This window comes from Argiope bruennichi, chromosome 4 (genome assembly GCF_947563725.1).
Source record: "Argiope bruennichi chromosome 4, qqArgBrue1.1, whole genome shotgun sequence".
NCBI classification, from domain to species: Eukaryota; Metazoa; Arthropoda; class Arachnida; order Araneae; family Araneidae; genus Argiope; species Argiope bruennichi.
The window spans coordinates 105,428,229-105,451,313 of NC_079154.1; the positions used below are offsets into that span (position 1 = coordinate 105,428,229).

General features: G+C 32.9%; 1 protein-coding gene across 1 annotated transcript; it reads right to left on the reverse strand.

Moving 5' to 3' along the window:
- Nucleotides 1–887: 887 nt before the first annotated feature.
- Nucleotides 888–23,085, reverse strand: LOC129965810 (alpha-N-acetylgalactosaminide alpha-2,6-sialyltransferase 5-like). Its single transcript, XM_056080012.1, has 7 exons — nt 22,955–23,085; nt 19,287–19,392; nt 18,384–18,485; nt 14,626–14,764; nt 8,150–8,368; nt 5,258–5,359; nt 888–3,860 (listed from the first exon to the last, which is right to left on the reverse strand). Exons 1-7 carry the CDS (start codon nt 22,964–22,966, stop codon nt 3,638–3,640), a joined length of 903 nt encoding a protein of 300 aa, XP_055935987.1. The 5' UTR covers nt 22,967–23,085; the 3' UTR covers nt 888–3,637.

Genomic DNA, 23,085 nt, shown 5'->3' on the forward strand with positions numbered 1-23,085 from the left:
ACCTATCATTAAAGGCTTACATAATAGCTTCGGAATCTGATTAGAATGAATAGTATATATATATATCAAACTATGTATGCCTTAAATAAAACTGATTTATTGAATTAATAATATAGATATTGTAAAAGACCATTGAAAACTTCTAGTTGTATTAATTTTTTCGAAAATATCGTATTTTATATTAATTTCATTTCGTCTTATGCAAGCTTAACATACTCGTACAAGTCAAAATTTATTTTTATTTTGCGAGAAATAAATAGTTGAAAAATATGATTAAAATATTTTTTTAATTCATTAAAAATAGAAACTGAAATTATAGGTAAAAACATTGATATCATTAAAAATATAAGTTTTTAAACTTTAAATTGCTGAAAAATTCATATCTGTATGATAATATCTTCGGAAGTTAATGCGAAAAAGCGCCTAATTTTTAATTAATTAAAATTCTAATTAAAAATTCAAAACAATTGCTCAGAGGTGTCCATTCTCGACCTCCAAGGTGTGCAGTTGTCTGTAGGTCAAACGGTCTTGCATGTAGAGCGTTAACACACACCATGTAGAGCGCCAGCATTTTATTATGATTAATCGCCTTCGTTCATGCACGCTTTGCACATCTTCTGGAACCGTACATAATTGTCCCATTGTATAAATGATGAAATTCCATTTCAGTGATTGCATCAAACATGTTTATGATGTTAAGCCAATCTTTGTTATGGAGCAAAGAAGCGAACAGAAATAAGAATTTTCATTTCAGTACGAAATAAATAAGAAAAACAATAACAACAACCAATCAAAGCAAAAGAAATATATTCACATTTTTATTTCAAAATAAATGAACTATTACATGCATATTGTAATATTGAATTTAAAAAATCCTTCATATTTACAAATAAATAAGTTGATGATATGCTGATGCATATAATGAATGTTGAAAACAATGACTGATAACAGTATGCTGATACATACTATGAATACTAAAAACAATAATGGTAGCAGCATTGTTTTATGGAAAAGTGTAATTACCATCATTCTTTTCAAAATATAATCATTTAAACATTGGATTTATAGTTACTGACGCATCAAGTAGACAGCTCTCAAAAAGTTATAAACAATTGCATCAATCATGAATCACTTAATATGTGTTGATATTCGTCTTACGATAATAAAAAGAAATTCATAGAATTACCTCTTTTAAAACAAAATATTATGTGAAGTCGCTTGATATTCTAAATGCTGTACAATATCGTGAAGATATCGTAACGGTATTGTCGGACATTTTGTGCTTATTTGGATTCAACTTTTAATTCATACATATCTATTCCTAGGGATGACGAATATTTTAAGAGCGGTTATTACGTAACCAATATCAAAAAGTCACAAATACTAGTGATCAATACTTTTCAAAGAGGGGTGTGATTCAAATCCTTCATACGATCTTACTGATGATATTTCGATTACAGGTTTTGGATCACGATAGAAACTAACAATCGATACGATATCACTGAAATTTGCCGGAGCGGTGACGATACGATTTGTCCAATGGAAGCTCTCGAAAGAAATCTGTGATTGGATTGAAAAGTGAACGGACCGGTTATTGGAATTATCGTATCGTATCATTGAATTGCATATCACTGAAATTTATCGGAGCGGTGATTTCACCGGAAAGTGCGAGGCTTCACTGGAGGGTGTGAAGTCAACGTTCCACTTTACAGGAGTGACCGATATTCGTATTTGATGATGCACTATTCCATACAGATCATTTTTAATTGCTCGTGACGTGATTGACTTTAATTAAATGTATTCTGTTTACTTCTGGCGCCATCTATTGGTAGAATATAGGACTAAAGTAAACATTTTAAAGAAATGCATATATTTTTATCTCACCTTTTCCAGAAAATGGTTCACTCTAATAAATAAATTAAATGAATAGTTTTAAGAAAAAAAAAATAAAATTTAAGAAGTAAGCTGAAACAGATAAATTAATTCAATCACACGTTAGTTAAATTAGTAAATTAAGTATTAATTACAATTAATAAATTTTATATTTAATATTAAGTAATAATTTTTAATTAATAATATGATTGAAATAACAGATATTTGGAACGCACATTTAAAAATAACAATAGCAATATTATTTGTTGTTCAAAAAATCGTGGATTATGCTTCTCTATCTATTCCTATCACAATGAATGAATATCAATAGTATTGATAACTTATTCTGATGTATGAAATATTTTCGAACACTTTAAAATCATAATAAGGGTTATTTAACTGAGAGCTACAATATACCCCTGATGTTTTACCTTCTATGTCAACTTGAATTGTTATTGATAATAATTACAGTTCATTGATATAATGTGAAAATACTTTTTCTCACATAAACTTAAATCATATGAATGAATTGATATGAGCACTCACATACATAATGCAAAGTTCCTCTAAAAATATAAATTATTTGACAGAAGATTCTATTATAGGACCGGCAAATTTCGAAGTTTGCTAGTAGGCGTCAAGAGGAAAAATTGTAATAGAACATGGTGTCGCAAACCCCGTTGAGAGAGAAAGAGAGAATCGTGAAAAAAGCATGCAGCCTCTGCTCAAAAGCCTGAATGGAGCAACATACTGTTCGTCAACGGATTCTGAGACGACCACATTTCGAAGACTCCATTTCATTAAAGGGTGAGACGTGGAACGATGAGTGCATTTCCGGTATTCGCCTTGACCTTGGATTTCCCCTATTAGATACTAGTAAATGGAAACATCTTCTCCTTTCATATTTCCTTTCACCCCTATTTTGACGGATTAAACCTATCCTAACGCATGCGCAAAAGCGCAGAGGGTTTTACAATCCGATGCTGAACAGTACTTTCATTTTCTGCAACACCCCCTCCCAGAAATGTTGCAAACTATGCCGGCCGCAGTGCAGCGATACATGTAATATATGTAATTAATGATGGCACTCTTGCTTATTTCCCCAGCGAGATGCGCAATTCTCTCGATGTTACACAGGAGGCGAAATGAATGCGATGAATCCATTATTTGACCTCCAAGTTCTCCGTAATTATATCCGTGTGACTTTTTCCATATGAGGTCACCTTCAATTCGTTTATATGATGCCTATGGACACAACGAAGGCGGATTGTCGACACTGCTGTAGACATCAAAACGGTTCTATGCAGGACGTCAGGAAATAGTTTTACTTCGTTGTAGCCTGTGCAATGATGTCAGCGGCCAATACTTCCAACAACTCTCATAATAATTAATCGATTGATCTTGTCATTGCACTTTTCGTCATTTAAGCCTGTCATCAAAACTTTGTACATTATTAGCGATGTTCATCCTTTTAACGTATGACACCATGTTAAACTGTGATTTTTGTTCTTCTGGATGTCTACTAAGAACCCTCTGAGTTTGTCGGTTTATTCCTTCTTTGCACAAAATGCCCAATAAGATTGTTTCGATATTTTCATGGCACTGACTGGCATTCAACATCGAAGAACATTGTAGAGATATCGTACAATATCGTGTGCTAATAAGGTTAGCCGAATACTCAGCATAGTCAAAGTCTATATCACAGATTCAGAGAATACATGATTAAATTCTTCTGGATTAGAGATATTTTGTATAGCCATTGTACTTAAGGTGATGTCCAGTTTTCCCAAGATGGAAATTTGAAATCTGATGCATAAAAGTGCTGTTCTAACCATTTCGGCAACAATCTCCTTTCAGCAATGGATGGCACGATGGATACAGATGCCTTGCTATTTGTAGATTTCACGCTTGCATCAACGCCGTAATCACAAAGATGAAATGAGTTCTCATCCCAGTATAGACTAGGAATGGAAATGTTAAGATTTCTTCTGTAAAATAAAGAAATTCAAACGTTAGAATAATAAAAAGATATCTTAAAGTAAATGCAAGTTGTGAGAAATAAAAAAAACTTTAAAATCTGAATTGAAATGCAATGTTTTTTTCTTTACAAATAAAAAAATCCTTTTTTAAGCGGAGATATTTTTTTGATGATGCAAGATTAAGTTTTAAAAATATAACGCCCCCTCTTGAAGTTCAATGTGCTTATAAAGAAAATTGGTATTTTACTACACAAATTGCAGGGACAATTTGAAAATCCTTGTCTAATTCGCATTCAGATCCCACCAGGAGACCTCAATTATGAGGCTCAGAAGTTTCTAAAATACTGAACAATTCTCGACTTCCGGGTGGCTAGTTTGTGAACAATGAACACATGAGCAGTGCTAAAATCCGGATTATAATGCGTTGTCAACAATGCAGTTTCATTTTCAGGAAGACAGTGACATTCAGATTACCCCGAACGCTGAGACAGGGAGGTACTAGTTCCTTATAGTTTACTCGTATTCATATAATGCTGTACAGGAAGCTTCAAAAGTAAATAATTATTTCTATCAAATAGGACACTTCATGTCTGCTTATTTATGCCATGTTTAAAAAGAGTTAAAACATAATTTTGTATGTACAGGGTGTTCTAAAATTTTATTCTGCAATGCAGAATTAATTATTTATTTTAGTAGATTTTAAAATCCTTAATAGCTTATTCTACAAACTCTATATATTTTGTTGCCTGATTTGGAAAATTTTCATCATGAATGGAAAACAGTAATTTAATGTGATAAAGTTTTTTTTCCTTTGGAATTTGAGATGCTGTGACGATTGTCTTGGAGATTTTGTGTTTCAAACTGAGTTTCTAGTTCAAGGTGGGCCAACTGCTAGAATTTGTATCATTGCTTTTAAGTCTTTAGAAGTTCTCTTCTTATCTCTTCTCTTTTGAAATGTCCCATAAGTTTAAGGGGAGCTTTGTTTGTTGATCCGACCATACTAAATTTTCATTGAAAGTTTTGTTTCAATTCATTTAATTTTAATCCTTTAATATGCGCTATTATAACAAAGATTATCTGTTCTGTAAATATTTGTGAATTTTGAATCGGTGTTAAAAAAAAATCTGATTTCGGAAAAATGAATAAAAATTTAGAACAATTTTAACACATTTTACAATTGATTTTAATATATTTGCATTAACTTTAATAGAAAAAAATCATTAATAGATTTGAGTATTGATTAGTAGATCTAAGACAAAATGATTAATATACATTAATATAAATACACTTGTGTGTGCTTTATAAAAGTATTTGATTTCACAAAATTGGGCATTTATTTTTAGAATGCACTGTATTTTGTGAAATCATATACAGACGGCTTATAAACATCATCTGAAATGACTTACTTGCATATCTGCGCATCAGGAACTCCGTATACAGTCAGAGATTCACAGCCAGCGTCCTCTATTACCCGAGTAGCAAACAACAAAGAAGAAATCCGGTTCATTCTGGAAAATATGTCATATAAGAAAATGTATGATTAAATTTAATGTAACAAAAACTTATTTATAGTTTTTATATGAATGTAAACTAGTGAGTAAACCGAAAACCAGAGAGGGAGCAAATATAAATGTATATGGCCAAGATCACACTTTTATTGTTTCTTATTAAATGAAAATATGTAACTAATTTCTCATTGGAGTTATTCATTCAAATGATGTTACAGTCAAATGAAGAAAGTAACTGCATGTGTCACTTAACAAATAAATTCACTTTATCTTAAGGATTTCCGAGTCAAAAGTGTGTAATATATTCTAAAATTAAATCGATCAAGAATTAAATTCGAAGTGTTTCACGTGATTGTAAGATGATTTCATAATCACAAAAATTCGGAAGGAAATGCCTTTGCACATTTAAAATACAGTGAAACGGTCATAGATAGTGACTAATTATGATCTAGTGTCCGCGTTACAAATGAAAGGGGGTGCATTAGCGTCTGAGAATGAAGACCTCTGAGTATCTAAGGGAAGAAGTCTGACTTATAGCTCAGACACTGACACTCACACATTCGCTTGTACAACCCCTTTTTACAAGGGAGCACATTCACACACCACACAGATAGAAGAACAGCCATGCCCGAACCGCGATTCGAACCCGGGACGCCCAGATCACGGGAAAGTTGCCCTACCTCTATGCAAGGACGCCGGCGATAATGACTACTCCTAGCATGAAAAAACTTTATATTGTAGAACTAGACAAAATTAAATAGAATATCAAATATCTCAAAGTTTATAATCAAATTTCTTCTTAGCAACCAATCTAACTCTTACAAACAATAGAGAAAATGTTAGAAAAATTGACAGCTCAACGATTGACCTTCCGTCTGAAAGTTGCTAATAACCTTGGTCACTTGCAATTCGGCTTAGAAGAAGGAAAAGGCAACTGGTTTTGCATTCCAAAATTATTTGAATACTACCCTTATTAGAAAAAAGGAAGAGTAACTTCATCCTAAAACTACCAGGTGATATAAATGGAGTTTTTTAATTATAGTCTAAATGCTTGCAATATAAATAACAGCTCTTTCCAAAACGAAAAATCACACTCTAAATTAACGAAGAAGTACCTAAAGAAATGAGGCTAGTCCTCAAGATTTTTGAAAAGGTCTTGCAATATGTAATTTAGTCGCAAATTCCATAAAGTGTGTTTCTTCAAAACTGGCCAACCAGTAAGGACACAAGCCTTTGCAGATGAATCCATGATGGTCTTAAAATCCAAATCCAGAGAACGGTCCAAAATATAAACTATAGCATCTGTAGAATGGTTCTCCATATGGCAACAAATTAATCGTCTTTTCTGCAAAGACCTACCAAATCGCTTTTAATAATCCTATTACCAACCAATACATTTACTGTAAAAGCAAGAAAATAAAACTAGTTCATTCTTTTAAGTAAGGTGATATTATAATTATAATGACATTACGTAGTCATATATAGAGCACGTTTTGGGTAACATACGTCATCGAAACTTGATTTATGCATTATAAAGGCCATGGGAAAAAACTACAAACAAATAGTCTAAATTTTGGCCATCAGATGGCACATTCTATGTAATACGGAAAAGCCATTATACAAATTAGGAACGTTTAAAAATGCCAATAGTCACTGTCATAAAATTATTTTTCACCGCGCCTTTAGAGAAGAATGATCGAACTTTACTGATTAAGTTGTTTTAGTAGAACTGCAATAGTGCTTTAGCTGCATTGCGAGGATATTGATAATTGAAACGTTTGCAAAAAGACCTATGTCAAAGAATAAAGGACGAACTTCGATGACCTGTTCAACACTTGATGTGGATGATCGAGTTAGATCCAATATATGGGAAAATACTGCCTTCCTGAAGAACTTTCAATGGAAGCTGTCTTACGTTTGTGTTTCTCTGAGAAAAAAAAAACTATGACAGTTAATTCGACCACAGAAAGCAATTCTTTGCTAAAGTGCATATGCATGAACTAATTTGTGAATAATGCTGGTTAATGAAACAGATAGTATACAGAACCCACTAATTTCTACTACCGATTTATGACCCTTGCTTTACCCACCATGCTTTAACCCACTAGATACGTAATTCACTTTCAAAATTATAGTTGATTTTGTTGTTGTTTGTTGTTTATAATGGCACTTGCCATGCACAAGCTCGCTGACGAAGTCAGCGATTTTAAGCCAAGGGAGCGTCTCTTGTTTTAGTAGCGTCAACTAGGGCCAAGAGTACGTCTTAGCTACTCACACATCTCATTCGCTTGCACAACCCCTTTTTACAGGGGGGCACATTCACACATCTCACAGATAGAACGGAGGAAGAACAACCATGCTCGTACCGGGACTCGAAGCCAGGACACCCAGAAAACGGGGAAGACTAGTTGATTTTAAAATCTATAATAAATGTTTAACTTAAAGATAGAACCCACAACCTTTCTCTACTTCATGTTACTCAGCCATACCATTACTTAGCCTATTAGGTAACTAATTTGTACCTGCCTACCTAAATTATAATCCATGTGCCATCCTGCAAAATATGCCGAATATGTGTTAAAAATTAAACATTGTTGAAAATATTAGTCACTTTTATATCCATTAAGACCACTTTCGGATCATTTTATTGTAGTAAATAATGCACAGCTTTGCTTTCTTATACCTCTAAGGTGATTTGTCACCAAATATTTGCACCATTTTTACTTTTTAATTCAAAATTCTTTTAAAAAATAGATTATGTACAGCGCATCAAAAAATGCGTAAACATACCCATTCTTCAATCGTTTGCTATCGAGGGAATTCAGGACGCTCCTCTCCACGGCTCGGCTGAACCAGAGAAATTTGGAATCGTGTTTTTGCAGTAAATCCTTCAGGAGTGGTCCATGGAAACGAGAGATGTCGCCAGCAGCGCGATCAAACAAAAACCAGAAATCAGACGGAAACGGACCAGTGACTAGTTTCAGAGGCTTTTTCAAGAAAGGATAAAACCTAAATATTGAAAAAAAAAAAAAGAAGATAAAGTTAGCCTCTTAACCTCAGAAAAGCTGACTTGTTTTTCTCAAAATCTTTGACACTCAGCGGACATATCTTTTAGGACATATGACATTTAATCTTAATATCTTTTAGAGAATGTGATGATTCTCTTATTTGTTGTTATTTTTATTACACATCCCCCTGGAGAAGTAAAGCCTAGACCAGGTCCAGGAGGCCTCGTCGTGTCAGTTCCTCATAAATCTGCAGAAAGTCCCGTTCAACCAGCAGCTGCTTATAAGAAGCGCCAAGACAAAAAAGAAGGTGAACAGGACTAGCCATTTTTTGCTTATTTGTTTTTAGGGTCTATGGCACCTTGTCAATGTACCATTTAAAACCTGAGCCAATATATATTTTTTTAAAAATTGAAATCTGCTATCACAAATTTCAAGTTATCATGTGATAACATTATTTTTTTAAAGTCACGTGGTATCAATCTGACAGACACCTGACGGAAACACATGAATAAATTGAGTTAGTTTACTGCAGATCAAAAAGTTTATATATTGTGAAACAAACGCGAGTGTGAAAAACCTACAACTGAGTTAATGATTGGTAAAAACATGCACTTGAATATTTTGATGGATGGCAGAATAGATTATATCAGATAGTTTATTAAAAAAATATAATATCAGATAGTGTATCAAATTGAATTAAAAATATTATTAAAGTTAAATGAAAAACTATACAGATATGAAATTGATAACATTAAAAAGGTAATTTTTGAGTTTTAAGATAGTACAAAAACTATTTGTATAAATTATATACATTAAACGGTTTTTAATTAAATTTTGGCATATTCACTTGTGATTCAATTTTAGATCTTATGTATCCTTCTCTTGCGATTGAACCACAGACATTTTGAGCCGATTCGGCCATCAGTTTCACAACTCTTTCCACTGATTGCATGTGACAAGGATGCCTCGGAAACTCGATAACCGAGTCCCTTATACTATTTGGTTCAGCTTCAGAAGCCTTCTGTATAATGTCTTTGCGAGATTCATTGGAAACATGTTTTAGCAAGGGAGGGGGGGGGGGGTTCAGTTACTTCATTTTCCTGTCATGAGATCATGTCGATGTAATTCTTTGCATCGAAGTTTATTTTTGGAACTTTAAACTTCTTGACTCTGTCTTTACTTTCTGTTCTTGCTTTTAAAACACGTCGTAAACTAAGTTCTCTTTGAATTTTACGTTCATCTTTTAGCATGGACAAAAGGATATTTTCTGAAGCAGCAAAGTACCCATTTCTTTGAATAATCTTATCTATAACCTTCTTGAGATCGTCAGAAAGATAGCGTGAATATGAGATAAGGTTAAAAAGATGTTTGGAAGCCTAAGTACATGAAGGTCTTAACTTAATATTAAACCACACAGGCACCTGGTAGTTTTATCTCTTCTTATCTACTTGATGGATGTGGTTGGTTTGCCTCTTTTTGTAAGGAACACTGTTGTTCTTCAGAGTTGTCATTGTCGCCAGTAATTGTTTCTGATGCACTAGTGCTTTTTGTCCGTTCTTGATTAAACTTAACTATTCTCTTCAGTTCCTTTTTTTTTTTTTTTTTTTGCTTCTTTCTTTCTCAAAGCGCTTGTGGTAGCAATATCAATATTACCTATAACCATTTTCCTGCCAGAGCGTTGATCGTTTAGAACCTTTTATACCATAAGTGGCACTTTTTTTTCTTTTATACAAGTTAGCAATATCAAATAAACATCTAGCTTCCTTCTCTAAATTCTGTGAGTTTGGAATCAAACTTATTTGAACATTTTCTGCTTTTAGACTTTGATAAATTTCTCCATATAACTTAAGCTTTTATTATTTGTGAAATTCTTTTGCTAGAAGCAACGGGAATAGAAACTCTTGACTATATTTGTTCTATTATGGGAACTAAAGTGTCACATATTTCGCTTACAGAAGGATTCTTCTCTGAAGTATTTTTGAAGTTTTTTCTAATATAATAGTAGCTCTAGATTCGTAAGTAGTGAATTCAACTTGAAGCAAATTACTTAATTTCCCAAAAATAGAACACTCCGATATTTGTCTTGCCTTCACTAATTTAGACTGAGCAATTTTTACTCACAGTAAAGCACACAAACTCAGAAACTAACAAATCAGTTACACAATAGACGGAGCGAAGACGCCAACTCAAATGAACTCGGCAAAGATACTGGTTTGATACCGGCTCTGCCCTTAGCACCGGACTCAGACAAATCTCCACCTCACCTCAATAAAGGCCGCTACAGCGACGACTCAATGCCATGCCAGTGCAATAGTAAACTGTTTTTATACTTTTATTCATATGGCAACGCCTATTAAAAGCTTTTTATTTCATAATCGAGGCACGCAAAAATTCCTAAAAAAGCAGCAAAAAGTGTGTTTTTATGAAATTTAACGTCCTTGCAACACCTTAAGATTTTCTGTAATATTTCTTATAATTTTTATTTAACTTATCTATATTAAAAGACGACTTTTCCGTATTATTACAAATTAAAAACCAAAAATTGATTTTTTCGTTCCACCCTATTCTATATGTCTACTTACCTATGCATATTTATTTCCATGTAATTTGAAACAAGTCAACCCGTGCCGACTTGCATCTGAACGTGCATATCAGCACTTGTGCATTGAGGAGCCAGCGCTGACACATGCTAGCCTAACACGTGTCTGTTCCGGAGCATACAGTGACAACAAACGGTAAAGAGAAAACAAAACGGAAAAAAAATATGTCTTGGAAACCTTCGATAGTGAATTAAGCCACCCATGAAACGCCTCGGTATCAATTTACTAAGGGAAGCGCACATTCTCTCGTCAATGTGCTTATAATTTCGTTTTGTTTCGTTAGTAAATATTTTATACGGTCTTTAATCAGTGAAAAGAACACGGTAGTGGAATTGCGTAGCTCTAAAAACGTGATATTTTTAATAGGGGACATAAAGCATCAGATAACTGTTTCAAAACCTCCCAGTTCTCGTAGTTTTGTTTTACTATATTCGAGAAGTGCATTTAACTGTTAATGAAAGCGCAAATCTTGCTGTTCGTGAATGCCTTATCTTTTGGGAAAAGGCACGCATACCTACCAAATCGTTGCCAAATTGTGTGAAGAAGCTCGTTAAAATGTATCAAATTTGGAGAAACTTACAAAAAAATGCAAAGAAAGTGCAAGACGTATTCATATGACAACAAGAATTTGTAAATAATTTAGACAATTTGTTAGAAATTGCACATGCTGATGCACTTAAGTTAATGAAAATAGAGGAATATAAGATGTTCTTCGAAGGGGCAGAAGAGAGTCGGGCGGGCTGGTCACTTAGTTGAAGTGGATCATAGACTGACTACTCCGACCCGCCAGAAGGCATACGGAAAAACTTGACGGCGAGAGCAACACTGATGGGAACTGTGGTTAAGTCCTAAAGGCCATCACCGGCAATGGTATATTCCCTCCCTTAGGAAGTATGTCCCGCCATCGATGGGAAGTAGTCACCTCCACCCTTTCGTATATCAACAAGGGTGGCGAGGAATCCCCAATTATGAGGTGACCCGCCCCCGTGGGAGTAAGTGAAGTGGATAGAACACTGACCGACAAAGAGAAAAGAGCACGACTTTGAGCTACCAAGGAAGAAAATCGGCTAATCAAATATGCTTCCGCTTCAGAATTTTACGCATTATACGAACCATTGCAAGAAGATTTCAAGTTTGCACCATTACAAGAAGATTAGGGAATCAGAAGATTTCTCAATACTCGCCGAAAGTTCAAAACCTGGGACAAGTAAGTCAGTAATGAGCAAAGATTTTGTTTCTCCAAAGTTAGTTGCTGCATTAGATAGGTGTCAGTTAAATATGCGTGATTCTGTGTTTATTCCTGAAGCTACTATTGATGTACTTGGATATAATATTGATGAATTTCTCATAAGTAAATCTTCAATTCAAAGAATCCGAAGAGCGAAACTAAAGAAACGAACACGGAAAAAATAAAAATTGACATCTAAACTGAAATACTATTGTTTCTTATGGCACTTGCCACAGACAAGCCCGCTGTTCAAAGACAGCCGATTTAAGCCTAAGGGGAAGTGCTTCTTGTTTTTATCGTAGAGCCAACTTGGGCCAAGAGTACGACTTGACTACTCACGCATCACTCATTCGCTTGCAGAACCCTTTTTACAGGAGAGCATATTCACACATCTCACAGATAGAACAGGAAGAACAACCATGCTCAAACCGAGACTTGATCCCGGGACGCCCAGATCACGGGGAAGAAAACTGAGATACTGGATGTGGTGATCTTATTTTGGGATTTCAAGTTGATGCCTGCTTTGAATGCTCGAAAATCGGAAGAAGGTTTTTTAATTTAGTTTATTTTAGTTATATTAACACCCCGTTGTAAAGCAACATTAGGACTATTTTGGGACACGTAATTTTGAACCACGGTCAGATGACGAGGACGACATCTGAGCTAGTACCCCCCTTTCCACGCCACATCACACCAGCGGGAGAACGTTTGGCATGACGGATTTTACGTGCAACAGACCCCCTTACAAGACGGTTCTTCGGTGAAATCGGGTCTCGAACCTGAAACTCTACGGCTTACAAGCCGAGACCTTACCAGCAGACCACCGCGGCCTTTCGGAAGAAGGATGCTTACCTATAGTCCTTTCATATAGATTTAAATGACAACTCATTCCTTGGCTGGGAATTGGATAATTTTACAGGCATAGAATGGCTCAAGTTATTTGGAAGGCGATCTTTGATTGGAATCTCGAAGACAAAGTCCAGATTTTCTATTGTGATACTATGGTTTCAAATACAAGTAGTGGCTTCAATTTTAATGGTACTTGTGTACTCCTTGAGCAAACATTTGCTAGGGAAATGCTTTTATTCGCTCGCTTCGCATACTTACGAGTTGGTATTAAAAACCGTATTCGAAGTGAAAATTAAACAAGCGACAACAAAGACCAATATGCCATTCGTTAAAAAGCTCAAAGATAATAAGAAAAACATCGATCCCACTAAAACACAATGCTATAGTGAAACAAGGGAATAGTTCCGAACCATACTCGGACTTTTACCTTGCTGAATTTAAAAATGTTGCTGTCAGAGATGACTATTGAGAGATGAGTGAACTTCCTATGTTATTTTTAGGAGGAGATCCAGAAAAAAATTACAATCAGACTTCCAGGTGTCATGCACCAAGATCGATGAATGAGTCGAGCGATTTACTTCATAAAATTATCGTTATTTAGTTCTCAGCTGAAATTAAACACCAATGATAAGAAAGCACTGTTAGACGTCTTGTTTATCGTGACAATCTATGTTAAACCATGGCTTCAATGCATTTTGGCTCTTAAAGCACCATAGAAAGATTTATGCTTTTTGAAATCTTTGAAAGATTATGAAAATGTCAATGCAAGTATCACGAAAGCTGTTTTGCAAAAATTTAGCCAGCATTTATGGTATTTGTCTTCCGAAATAGCAGTCTTGATGATGATGTGAGCGAAGAAATTAAAAATGGTGGCAAATATACATCGAAAAAAATTGCAGACCCATGAGAAAAGATACATTCTATCAAAGGAAGAACTTTGCGGTCCATTGTATGGTAATTTCATTCAATGATTTTGTAGTTGCTTATTTAGTTATTAATTCATATCATGCGATTGTTACCAGCTATTCAATTTTTTCCAGAGAAAAGCATCAATGATTTCATATTAGTCAAAAGTCAGTCATTGTTCTCTAAACTCAAAATTGATTATAGCTTTCTCAACGAGAGTCCTTTATGGGCGAATAACACTTGTTTTCTAAACATGAAGAGGACGGTCTTAGTGGTCAGAGAAGTGCACGATATAGCTGAAAGAGCGGTAAAAATCATGCAGGACTTTCATGGTTTAATAACGGTTGAGGAGAGACAAAACAATTCATGGTACATTGCATAAAAGAACATATGAAAATCTCTCCTGACTGTAAAAAGCAAACAAAAAAATCACTTAAAAACACTCATTTTTTAGCTTTCTTCTATGAATGAAAATAACTGTGTCTAAAAATGAAATGAAATAGGGCTTCCAATTAGAAATTTAATTAAGTTCACAGTTCAAGAGGATAATTGCATGGTAGTAAAATGCTCTATCTTGGTTTATATTGATTAGTATTGTTAAATTTATTTGTTCTGTTTGAAGCCCTTAATCATTTATAAAATGATCATGATAGCTGCGATTAATTTATGACATACCTGAAACTGTCTACAATTCGGGCAGTGGTTCTTGATCCCACTTGGTCCTCATATCCTCTCGTAGGTGAAAATCCCAAACGGAAGATACAAGAATAACTCTTGTCAATATCCCTTCCGGAAGTAGATTTCCTTAGATGACCTGGAAATGCCAATTTTATTTTTATACATTATACTTAATTACCTGTTACAAGATGAATATCATCGAAATCAAAACCACAATAGCATAAAACTCTGAAAGCGAAGTCATAGATATGATATTGATTTTGAGTTTTTATTTTCTTCTTGGCAATCATATCCCCTGTTTGCATACGACAAAAATCGAAATGAAGACCTATTATAAAAAAGGGTAAACAGATAATGAAATTGGAAAGATTCATGCACATGATGCCATTAGAATTTAAATCATACGAACGCAATTTTTATGATTCTTAATTTTCTAATTTGGCTCCTTGCCAAATCAGTAATGAAGTGATATTTCTCTACGTGAAGTAGAGAAGCAAATCGCAGGAAAACAACTAATTAAAATTTAATTAAAAAAGATGTTTTGATTGTTTTTTATTTAAATGACAGATAAATGTTCAAATAATGATCTAAAGAATTGAGATAGACAACAGTATTAAAATATCAAATGCAGAGATAAAAGTTTTCCGAAAAATAGACCTTTAAAAAATTTCTTAGAATTCAATAAATTGCGCTAACGATTTATCAAGACATTTGCGTGGTATCTTTAAAGAAATTGACTTTTAGTACTGAATGAAACAACTGTTTGAACTGATATTGTATATTGATCTATTTGTAGTGATTGGATTTTGAAGCGTTAGGAAATAAACGTTCATAGATGGCGCTAGGCAACTAGCGCGAGTGTAATTCAAAAGAATGATGTCATTCGATTGTTGGCTCTTGGAGGAGAAGGAGTTACTGAGCAGAGTAACTCGAACGAATCTGAAATAAATCTGTTAAGTTTTCTATTTGCCTAATTTTTTTCAAAGCACTCACGAAGCAGCCACGACACTATTAGTACTGAATAGCTGATTTTTTCGTACAATTATTAAAAAGTATACTATGGGAAAATATGAGAGTCATCCGAGTCAACACTATGACTTATAAAATTTTTAAAAAATGCAACACAAAATTTTAAAATTTAGGTTTCGAGTTGTGTTGAGACCTCATTACGACTACCTGTATGCTAAAGTTGAGGTTCGCAAGTGAGATTTGTTTTGTAGACACACACACAGAATCACTTCTTTAAATCAAAATTAAGAAATCTGTTAGATACATTTTTTTAGGCTTTTCTTGCTTACGGCAAAGATTAGAGTTTGGAATTAAAATATTTTCTTGAATGGCTAATATTAATGTCTATGTTTTATCTTAAAGACTTCGAATCAATCTTTTATTTTTCGGAAAGAGGAAGTATGATTAGCGAAAATCATGAATAGCAAACAGACTTCCGATTCCGAGACAATTTCAATATACAAAGTATAAAAAAATTATATTTGTCTTTCACAGTTTAATTGTTATTACTAATCGCCTTTAGCAATCAGATTGTTCACCAGTGGTTTTGGAATAATTTTTATGAAATTTTTTAACATGGCTTGATATTTACGATTCTCTCTATAAAATATTTTCAAACTTTAATTTGTGATAAATATTTAAATTATGTTATTTTAATTGCCTTATTTCTCCAGTTCCATTCATAATTTTACTTAATCTGTTTACTTAATCTAATATTTAACTGCGCGTTGCTTTATGTAGAAGGGATTTCACTTTCTTATTCTTCATCTTAAAATCCGCAGTTGTCTCTAATTTGCGCATTTTTTTACATATTAAGAATGTAAACATGTTCCATGAACACGGTAAATTGAACATTTAGACTTTTAACATCTTGTATCAGTCCATGTTGGATTGATAGACGTTGTTAAAATCAAGGAATAGAAAACATTAATCATTCCAGATACCGGATAAATTTTCTAATATGTTTAATATCATAGAGAAAGAGCTTTATTTACAAGCTCCACATTTAATAATGAAATAAAACATTGAAGTAAAAATTCACTGCAGCATTTCCAAATAATACGAAAAATAAACAATATCTTTATTCCTTATTTCTTAATATTGAAGGAAAAGCACATGATTTAAATTTTTTTTAATGAGAATAATTTATTTCCTTGGAAGAATTGCAGCAAATTATGTATAAAAATATATTTTTTAAATGAAGGAAATACAGGAAGAAAATTGCATTACTCCTAAGTTAGTACCGTTCAATGTATATTTTTCATTTTCTCGTATGCGTAGTATAGAGAAAGTATAGTAATCAACAAAAAATTCGAACTCGAGATTTTGAGAAGTAAATTCTAAATATTTTATACCTCTCTGAGTTCGAAACACAGAATTTTGGAAAATGTCCGTCTGTCTGTCTGTAACAAAGATAACTCAAAAACACTTTGATCTAGACGGATGAAATTGAGTATACGGTCTATATACCCCATTAGAAGATTGCTATTAAACTTTGAGCAAATTCTACTCAGAGGAAGTCTGTCTGTCCGGCTATTCGAATATAATATAACACGATATCTACAAAACGAAGAGAGCTAAGTAGATAAAATTCAATTCAAAAAATTAACATCTGTTGTTTAGACACTTTTCGAATCTTGAATTATACACAGCAAGAAATTGATCGTCTGTCAGTCTGAACTATCAGAAATATTTAAACGTTATAATTCAAAGACACAATGATTTAAATATATCAAATTTGGCGCGGAATTTTGTGACTACAAGTGTAGTTCCGCGTCAGATTTTTGTTTCAATCGCTTGAGTAAAACTCGCCTAAAAGACAAATTCGATTTTCTCATACTATTAATTGCATGTCAGGGATTCATCGCCAAATAACACGCCAAGCATTACATGAAAGATTCAGTAAAAATGCTATATTCACTCCAAAGGTTAATATTTTGTAATTATTGTACGCCAATGCCATGCAAGGCGTTCTCTAGGATAACACCTATATTAGAGAATATGCGAGAAAGTTTTGGGGAGACCATTCCAGCTGGTTTGGATTTTAAATGATATGAGTAGTATTTTTTGTTATAATATTTCCCAAAGATATTAGTGAAAATCTTCAACGTTTTGCGTTGTTTTTATTTCTTTAAAATATCATGGGTAAAAAAAACACCTCTTCCTAGACATACATTCCCAACCTACGAAATATATTTTCATCAGATTTGACAGTTATAAGCTGAACGATCTAAATCCTGTAGAGCAAACGTCAATCTACACAACTTCCACTTTTAGTACTATTAACAGAAATTACTCAAATGATGATGATGTCGTGTCCGCGTTACCACGGAAAGGGGGTGTAGTAGCTTCTGAGGGTAAGAACCCCTGAGCACCCAAGGGTAGAAGTCTGACTTCTAGCTCATATGAAGATGACACTCGCACATTCGCTTGCACAACCCTCTTTTACAGGGGGGCACATTTACACACCTCACAGATAGAACACAGATGAAGACCAGCCATCCCCGAACCAGGATTCGAACCCGAGATGCCCAGATCACGTGGACGATGCGCTACCCCTATGCCAGGACGCCGGCAAGTTATTCAAATAAAGACGAAAATCAAACTTTAAGTTTGTAATTTTGTGATTTTTTTTTTTTTTTTTGCATGTAATATAATATCGCAAGTGGTTGTATAAACAGAGGAATTCAGTAACTGGGGATATATTTTTGATATTTTTGTAAATTCTTCAAAATGAGAAAACGTACCTGAAGTCCCAATGAGAGCACAGGTATCGCACTTCAGAGGAAAAATTGCCGCTTCTCCATTGACGCCAATGTAGTCGCTGAACTTCTTAGAACGCAGCGCCCCTAAAGATAAATATTTCGTTTGCTTTTATTGATAAAAATTTATGTATTTTTGGCTTTTATTAGTTAAATTTTAACTTTATTTTTATTTATTATTTATTATTATTATTATTTTTCAGAAAAATAATAATTTTTTTTTCTATGTCGAAAGCTTATATTATAAGTAAAGTCTTAAATTATAGTATATACATAAAGTTTGAAAGCTATAAAACGCTATCTCTATTGTGAGGGTGCTGCTGATGATGAGAATGAAAAAACGAACTGAAGGGAAGAGTTGAACGGCGGGTGGGACGGTGCACGGAGAGAGGGTTGATGTTTGGAGCTCGATGGTGTTCTTGAATTAAGTTTTGTTATAGTGTTCTTGTATGTTATGTATCGTCCTAAGTGAATGTCTATTAAATGTTGTTAAAAAATTAAATTTAGTGTCATACTGATTATTCTAGTTTACATTTGCTAATGAAAAGTACAGTCTCTGCCTAACTTATCTTTCCAGATGAGAAATCGAAATTAAGAAAGCTTGGCAGCGCCGAAATCTATATTCAAAATAATTCGAAAACCAAACATCTAGTCCCAAACCAAAACATTATACTAATTTCACCAGCTTTTATATCATAAAAGCTTATAATACGTTCATATTTTACCAGTGGCCATCTGTCCTCCGCCTTTTTTTCCCCTAATTTTTTTTTACTAACTTATATTTTTAAATGTTTTATTCTTAATAAATCAGAATACTTGCCAAAATACCAGAAAACTATAGCATGAAACGAATTTTTGTGTATTCATTACTTGAAATAAATATTTTACCTGAATGTTTCAGCCTCTGAGAGCTTTCCACGAACAAGATGTTAAAGAGAGAGTGAAAAGTGACAAGTAGAAAAATTACTGCGATTCCCAGCAAGCAGCTATTTAGCTAAAAAAAAGAAGAAGAAGAAGAAGAAGATTAATGTAAATGTATTTTAATTATGTAAAAACATATATGATTAAAAATAGATTGTAAATATTAAAAAAATAACAATAGTTTGTTAATATAAAAGCATGGATTGATTAGATTCAAAATTTAACTTTTTTTTAATCCATTTTTTTTTCATTGGAAATAGTTACACATACTAGAAAAGTCAAGATTTCATGAATTTCGTATTAAAAACAGCAAAATTACTACTTAGTAGTTTTTAGTAGTAGTAGTCTATGGTAGTAGTATACTACTATGTTAGTAGTAGTCTACTTAGTAGCTTTTGATATTAAAATCGAAACAACTCCAATTCATTAGACAATAGGTAAATTGGAATGCAATATTTTTTTGGGGAGAATAAAGCTTACTGGATTGGAATTTAAACATTTTGCAAAAAGAGATATACCATAATATTTGTATTTCTAATTCCATAACTGTTTTCAATTATTGCAAGGAATTTTTTAGCAAAATTTATGTAAATATGTAGAATATCTTTTCTACATATTTACATAAATTTTGGCCATTCTACTTTATGAACAGCCAACATCTAAACCATCAGAAATAGGCATATGCTTTCAATTGGAAAATTCATCTAAATGACGTCAAAAATTATGTTTTGTGCCACTTAAGATAGTAAATGTGTTGTCGAAAACATTATGATGCGTAGCATCTTCTACAGTTTTCCCAATTCTATTACATATTTATTTAAAAATATTCTTGACACACTAATATTTTAGCACAAAAAAATTCTACTAATCTGCGTTAAAATTGACCGAGTTATGAAACCTTATATATCATTAATTTGAACGATTTTAGACTATTTTATTGACTGTCTCGACAAAGATCCCAGAGAGTGACAATCTTATTGTGAAAGACTTTTGAATTTGTTTCTTTGAATCTAAACACTAAAATTCAAAAGTTTAGAACATAGTTTATCTATACTTATAATAAAGCTCAATGTGTGTGTGAGTGTGTGTGTTGGCGCTTTACAGGTCAGGTCATTTGACATACAGCTATCAAATTTGGTACATGTATACCTTAGAGGTCGGGAATGTGCACCTGGGGTCCCTTTTTTTGAAATTTTAATTAGAATTTTAATTATTAATTAAAAACTAACTTTCCCACCAAAAAAATCTTCCATTTTCCCCACTGCCAACTTTTCCGCCAAAAAAATCTTCTATTTACCCCACCGCCAAATGAGTAAGGCTTCAGTTTTTTTTCTCCCAACAGTAATGAGGCTAGGGTTAACGTTTTTCGGCGGATTATTTCAAACGATTCTGTTTATTTTCGTAATATTTGATGCATTTAAAATTAAACATTGTTAATTAATCCATGTTTCAGATTCATTCTGAAGTACTTTTGAATTCAAATAACACAGAATAAAGAAAATTAAAAATGCATAATCTGCATAGCGTTACCCCAACTGGCGTAGAAAAATTCGCGCATGCGCATTGTGTTCCGATTGTTGCCATGACAACCATTATCAACGGATGATTTAAATTATTTTTAGGTTAGTTGCATGCTTTTGTAATTAAATTGTATTTATGTTAGTTATATATTTTTTGTATATGCTTATAGCTTTAAGTACATCGTTTTTTAAGTAGTTTTTTTAAACCTGTTTTCGACCGATTATTTTAAACGATTCATTTTATTTTCTTAGTGTTTGATGCATTTAAAATGAAACATTGTTAATGAATCGATCTGTTCATGATGAATCTGAGAAAATTTTGTTGACAAATTCTTAAGATATTACATAAATTAAGAAAGATATTCTTTAGTGCCCATAAAGTTTAAACGCTTAGTGACTCTATTATCAGTAATCATATTATTAAAAAAAATTCTTTGTTTCAGTAAAAAATATTATTATATTAATTGCAGATTCATCCTTTACACTTTAATTTAAAGCATAAATTCTACGAGGGGTAACAGAAAATTATAGAGATACATATCACATTATGACTGAAGGCCTTTATAATATTATGAGTGAATTATATGACTATCAAAATTTGAAGTTTTAAAATATTTTGCTGAAGAATCTATTAAAGTTGGAATTGCTTAAAATATTTGATGGTACGACCGGAGTTTAACCCCCTGTTTTGCGAAATTTTTAAAAATCGCCAACAACGGCCTTGCGAAATGTTCAAAAGCAAAGGAGCAGATGTTCAATTATAGTGCATAATAAAAATTGCCAGCTTCGGCGCTTTATCGCAACTTGGCGAAGAAGGGGGTTAAACTCCGGTTCAACCTATTTAATTATTAAAATTTAAACGAACATTAAGATTGGCGAACCGGCTGGTCGCCAAAGGCGGCTAGTATTACAATAAAACAAATCAATTTTATTTAATTATTATGTAATATTTGTTTTATAAAGCAAAAGCAAACATTTAAATTGAAAATTAGCATGATTTAAAATATCGGAGTTAAATTCTTGATTTAAAAACTTTTGAGGTGATTGTATTTAATAAATTTTATAGAAATATATTTATATTTTCAAAATAGATTGAACAATTATTCTAATTATTTTTGTCTGTAAATGTATTACATAAACTCATGCTGCCAATACTGTACAATCCCGAGTATCCGTTTCGCGACTATCCGGCCTTGTTTTCTTTTAACGTAATTAAATGGGGAAGGCAAAGCGTCTATTAAGTCGTCTATTAAAGAATTTTTTAATATTTAAAAACTGTAAGTTTTGACTCTTATCTTAGGATTATCTTTTCATATCTGTGAAATCATTTATCAATAAAAATTTTCAGAAGTGCAATCATTTATCAGTTTGAGTCAATTTTCTTTATAATCAGGCCTACGATTTAGGTTAAAGCTTTGTTTATGTTTCCTGCATTTAAGTAGGCATTGCAGAATTTATTTGAAAATGCGAACAGTTTATATCCTTTAACTTACTTTTCTCTAATAAATTCTTGAAACGTACAATGCAGTACATAAACATATATAAACTACCAGTACAGAGATTTCTATTTTAACTCGACAAGTTACCAATAACTGCTTTTATGATTCGCCGGGCGTCAGCTGCGTTCACTTTCAGATAAAGGGAAAGCTGTACTCAATAAGAAGTGAGAAAATACGTATTATAACGGTGAGTTTTGAATAAAACATTTTGTCTTCTGGTATTAGTGGACAAAGAAAGGAATTCATAGACTTCGGCCTATCCGACTTTTTTTATCATCCGGCCAGTCAGTCTGCCACATTAGGCCGGATACTCGAGAGTGTATTGTATATTGATTATTTAAGAAATATAAACACGAAATATTAAAATATTAAAACAAATTTTTTCTTTTTGCTATGAAAATCGACTTAATATCGTCAGATGGATAAAAAAATGAATCAACCATTCACTAATTAAATATTATCTTAAATGACAAAAATCATGAAATGGCGTAATAAAATATAATTTATTTATTAGAAATAAAAAATATTATTAGCTAAAATATTACATTTTGTTTTTAATACTCCAAATATACTTTTGAAATAAAGTTTAAAAACTAATAGACTCAACAAAACTTACCCTGCGACCCATGCTGCTGCAAGATTGAAATCAAAACAAGCACTGAATACGCAAATGCTGTTAACCAGGGAAGAAATTGCATCATGAATTTGGAGGAAGAAAAGCAGCCTGGTAAAATAACTGGTTCTCAC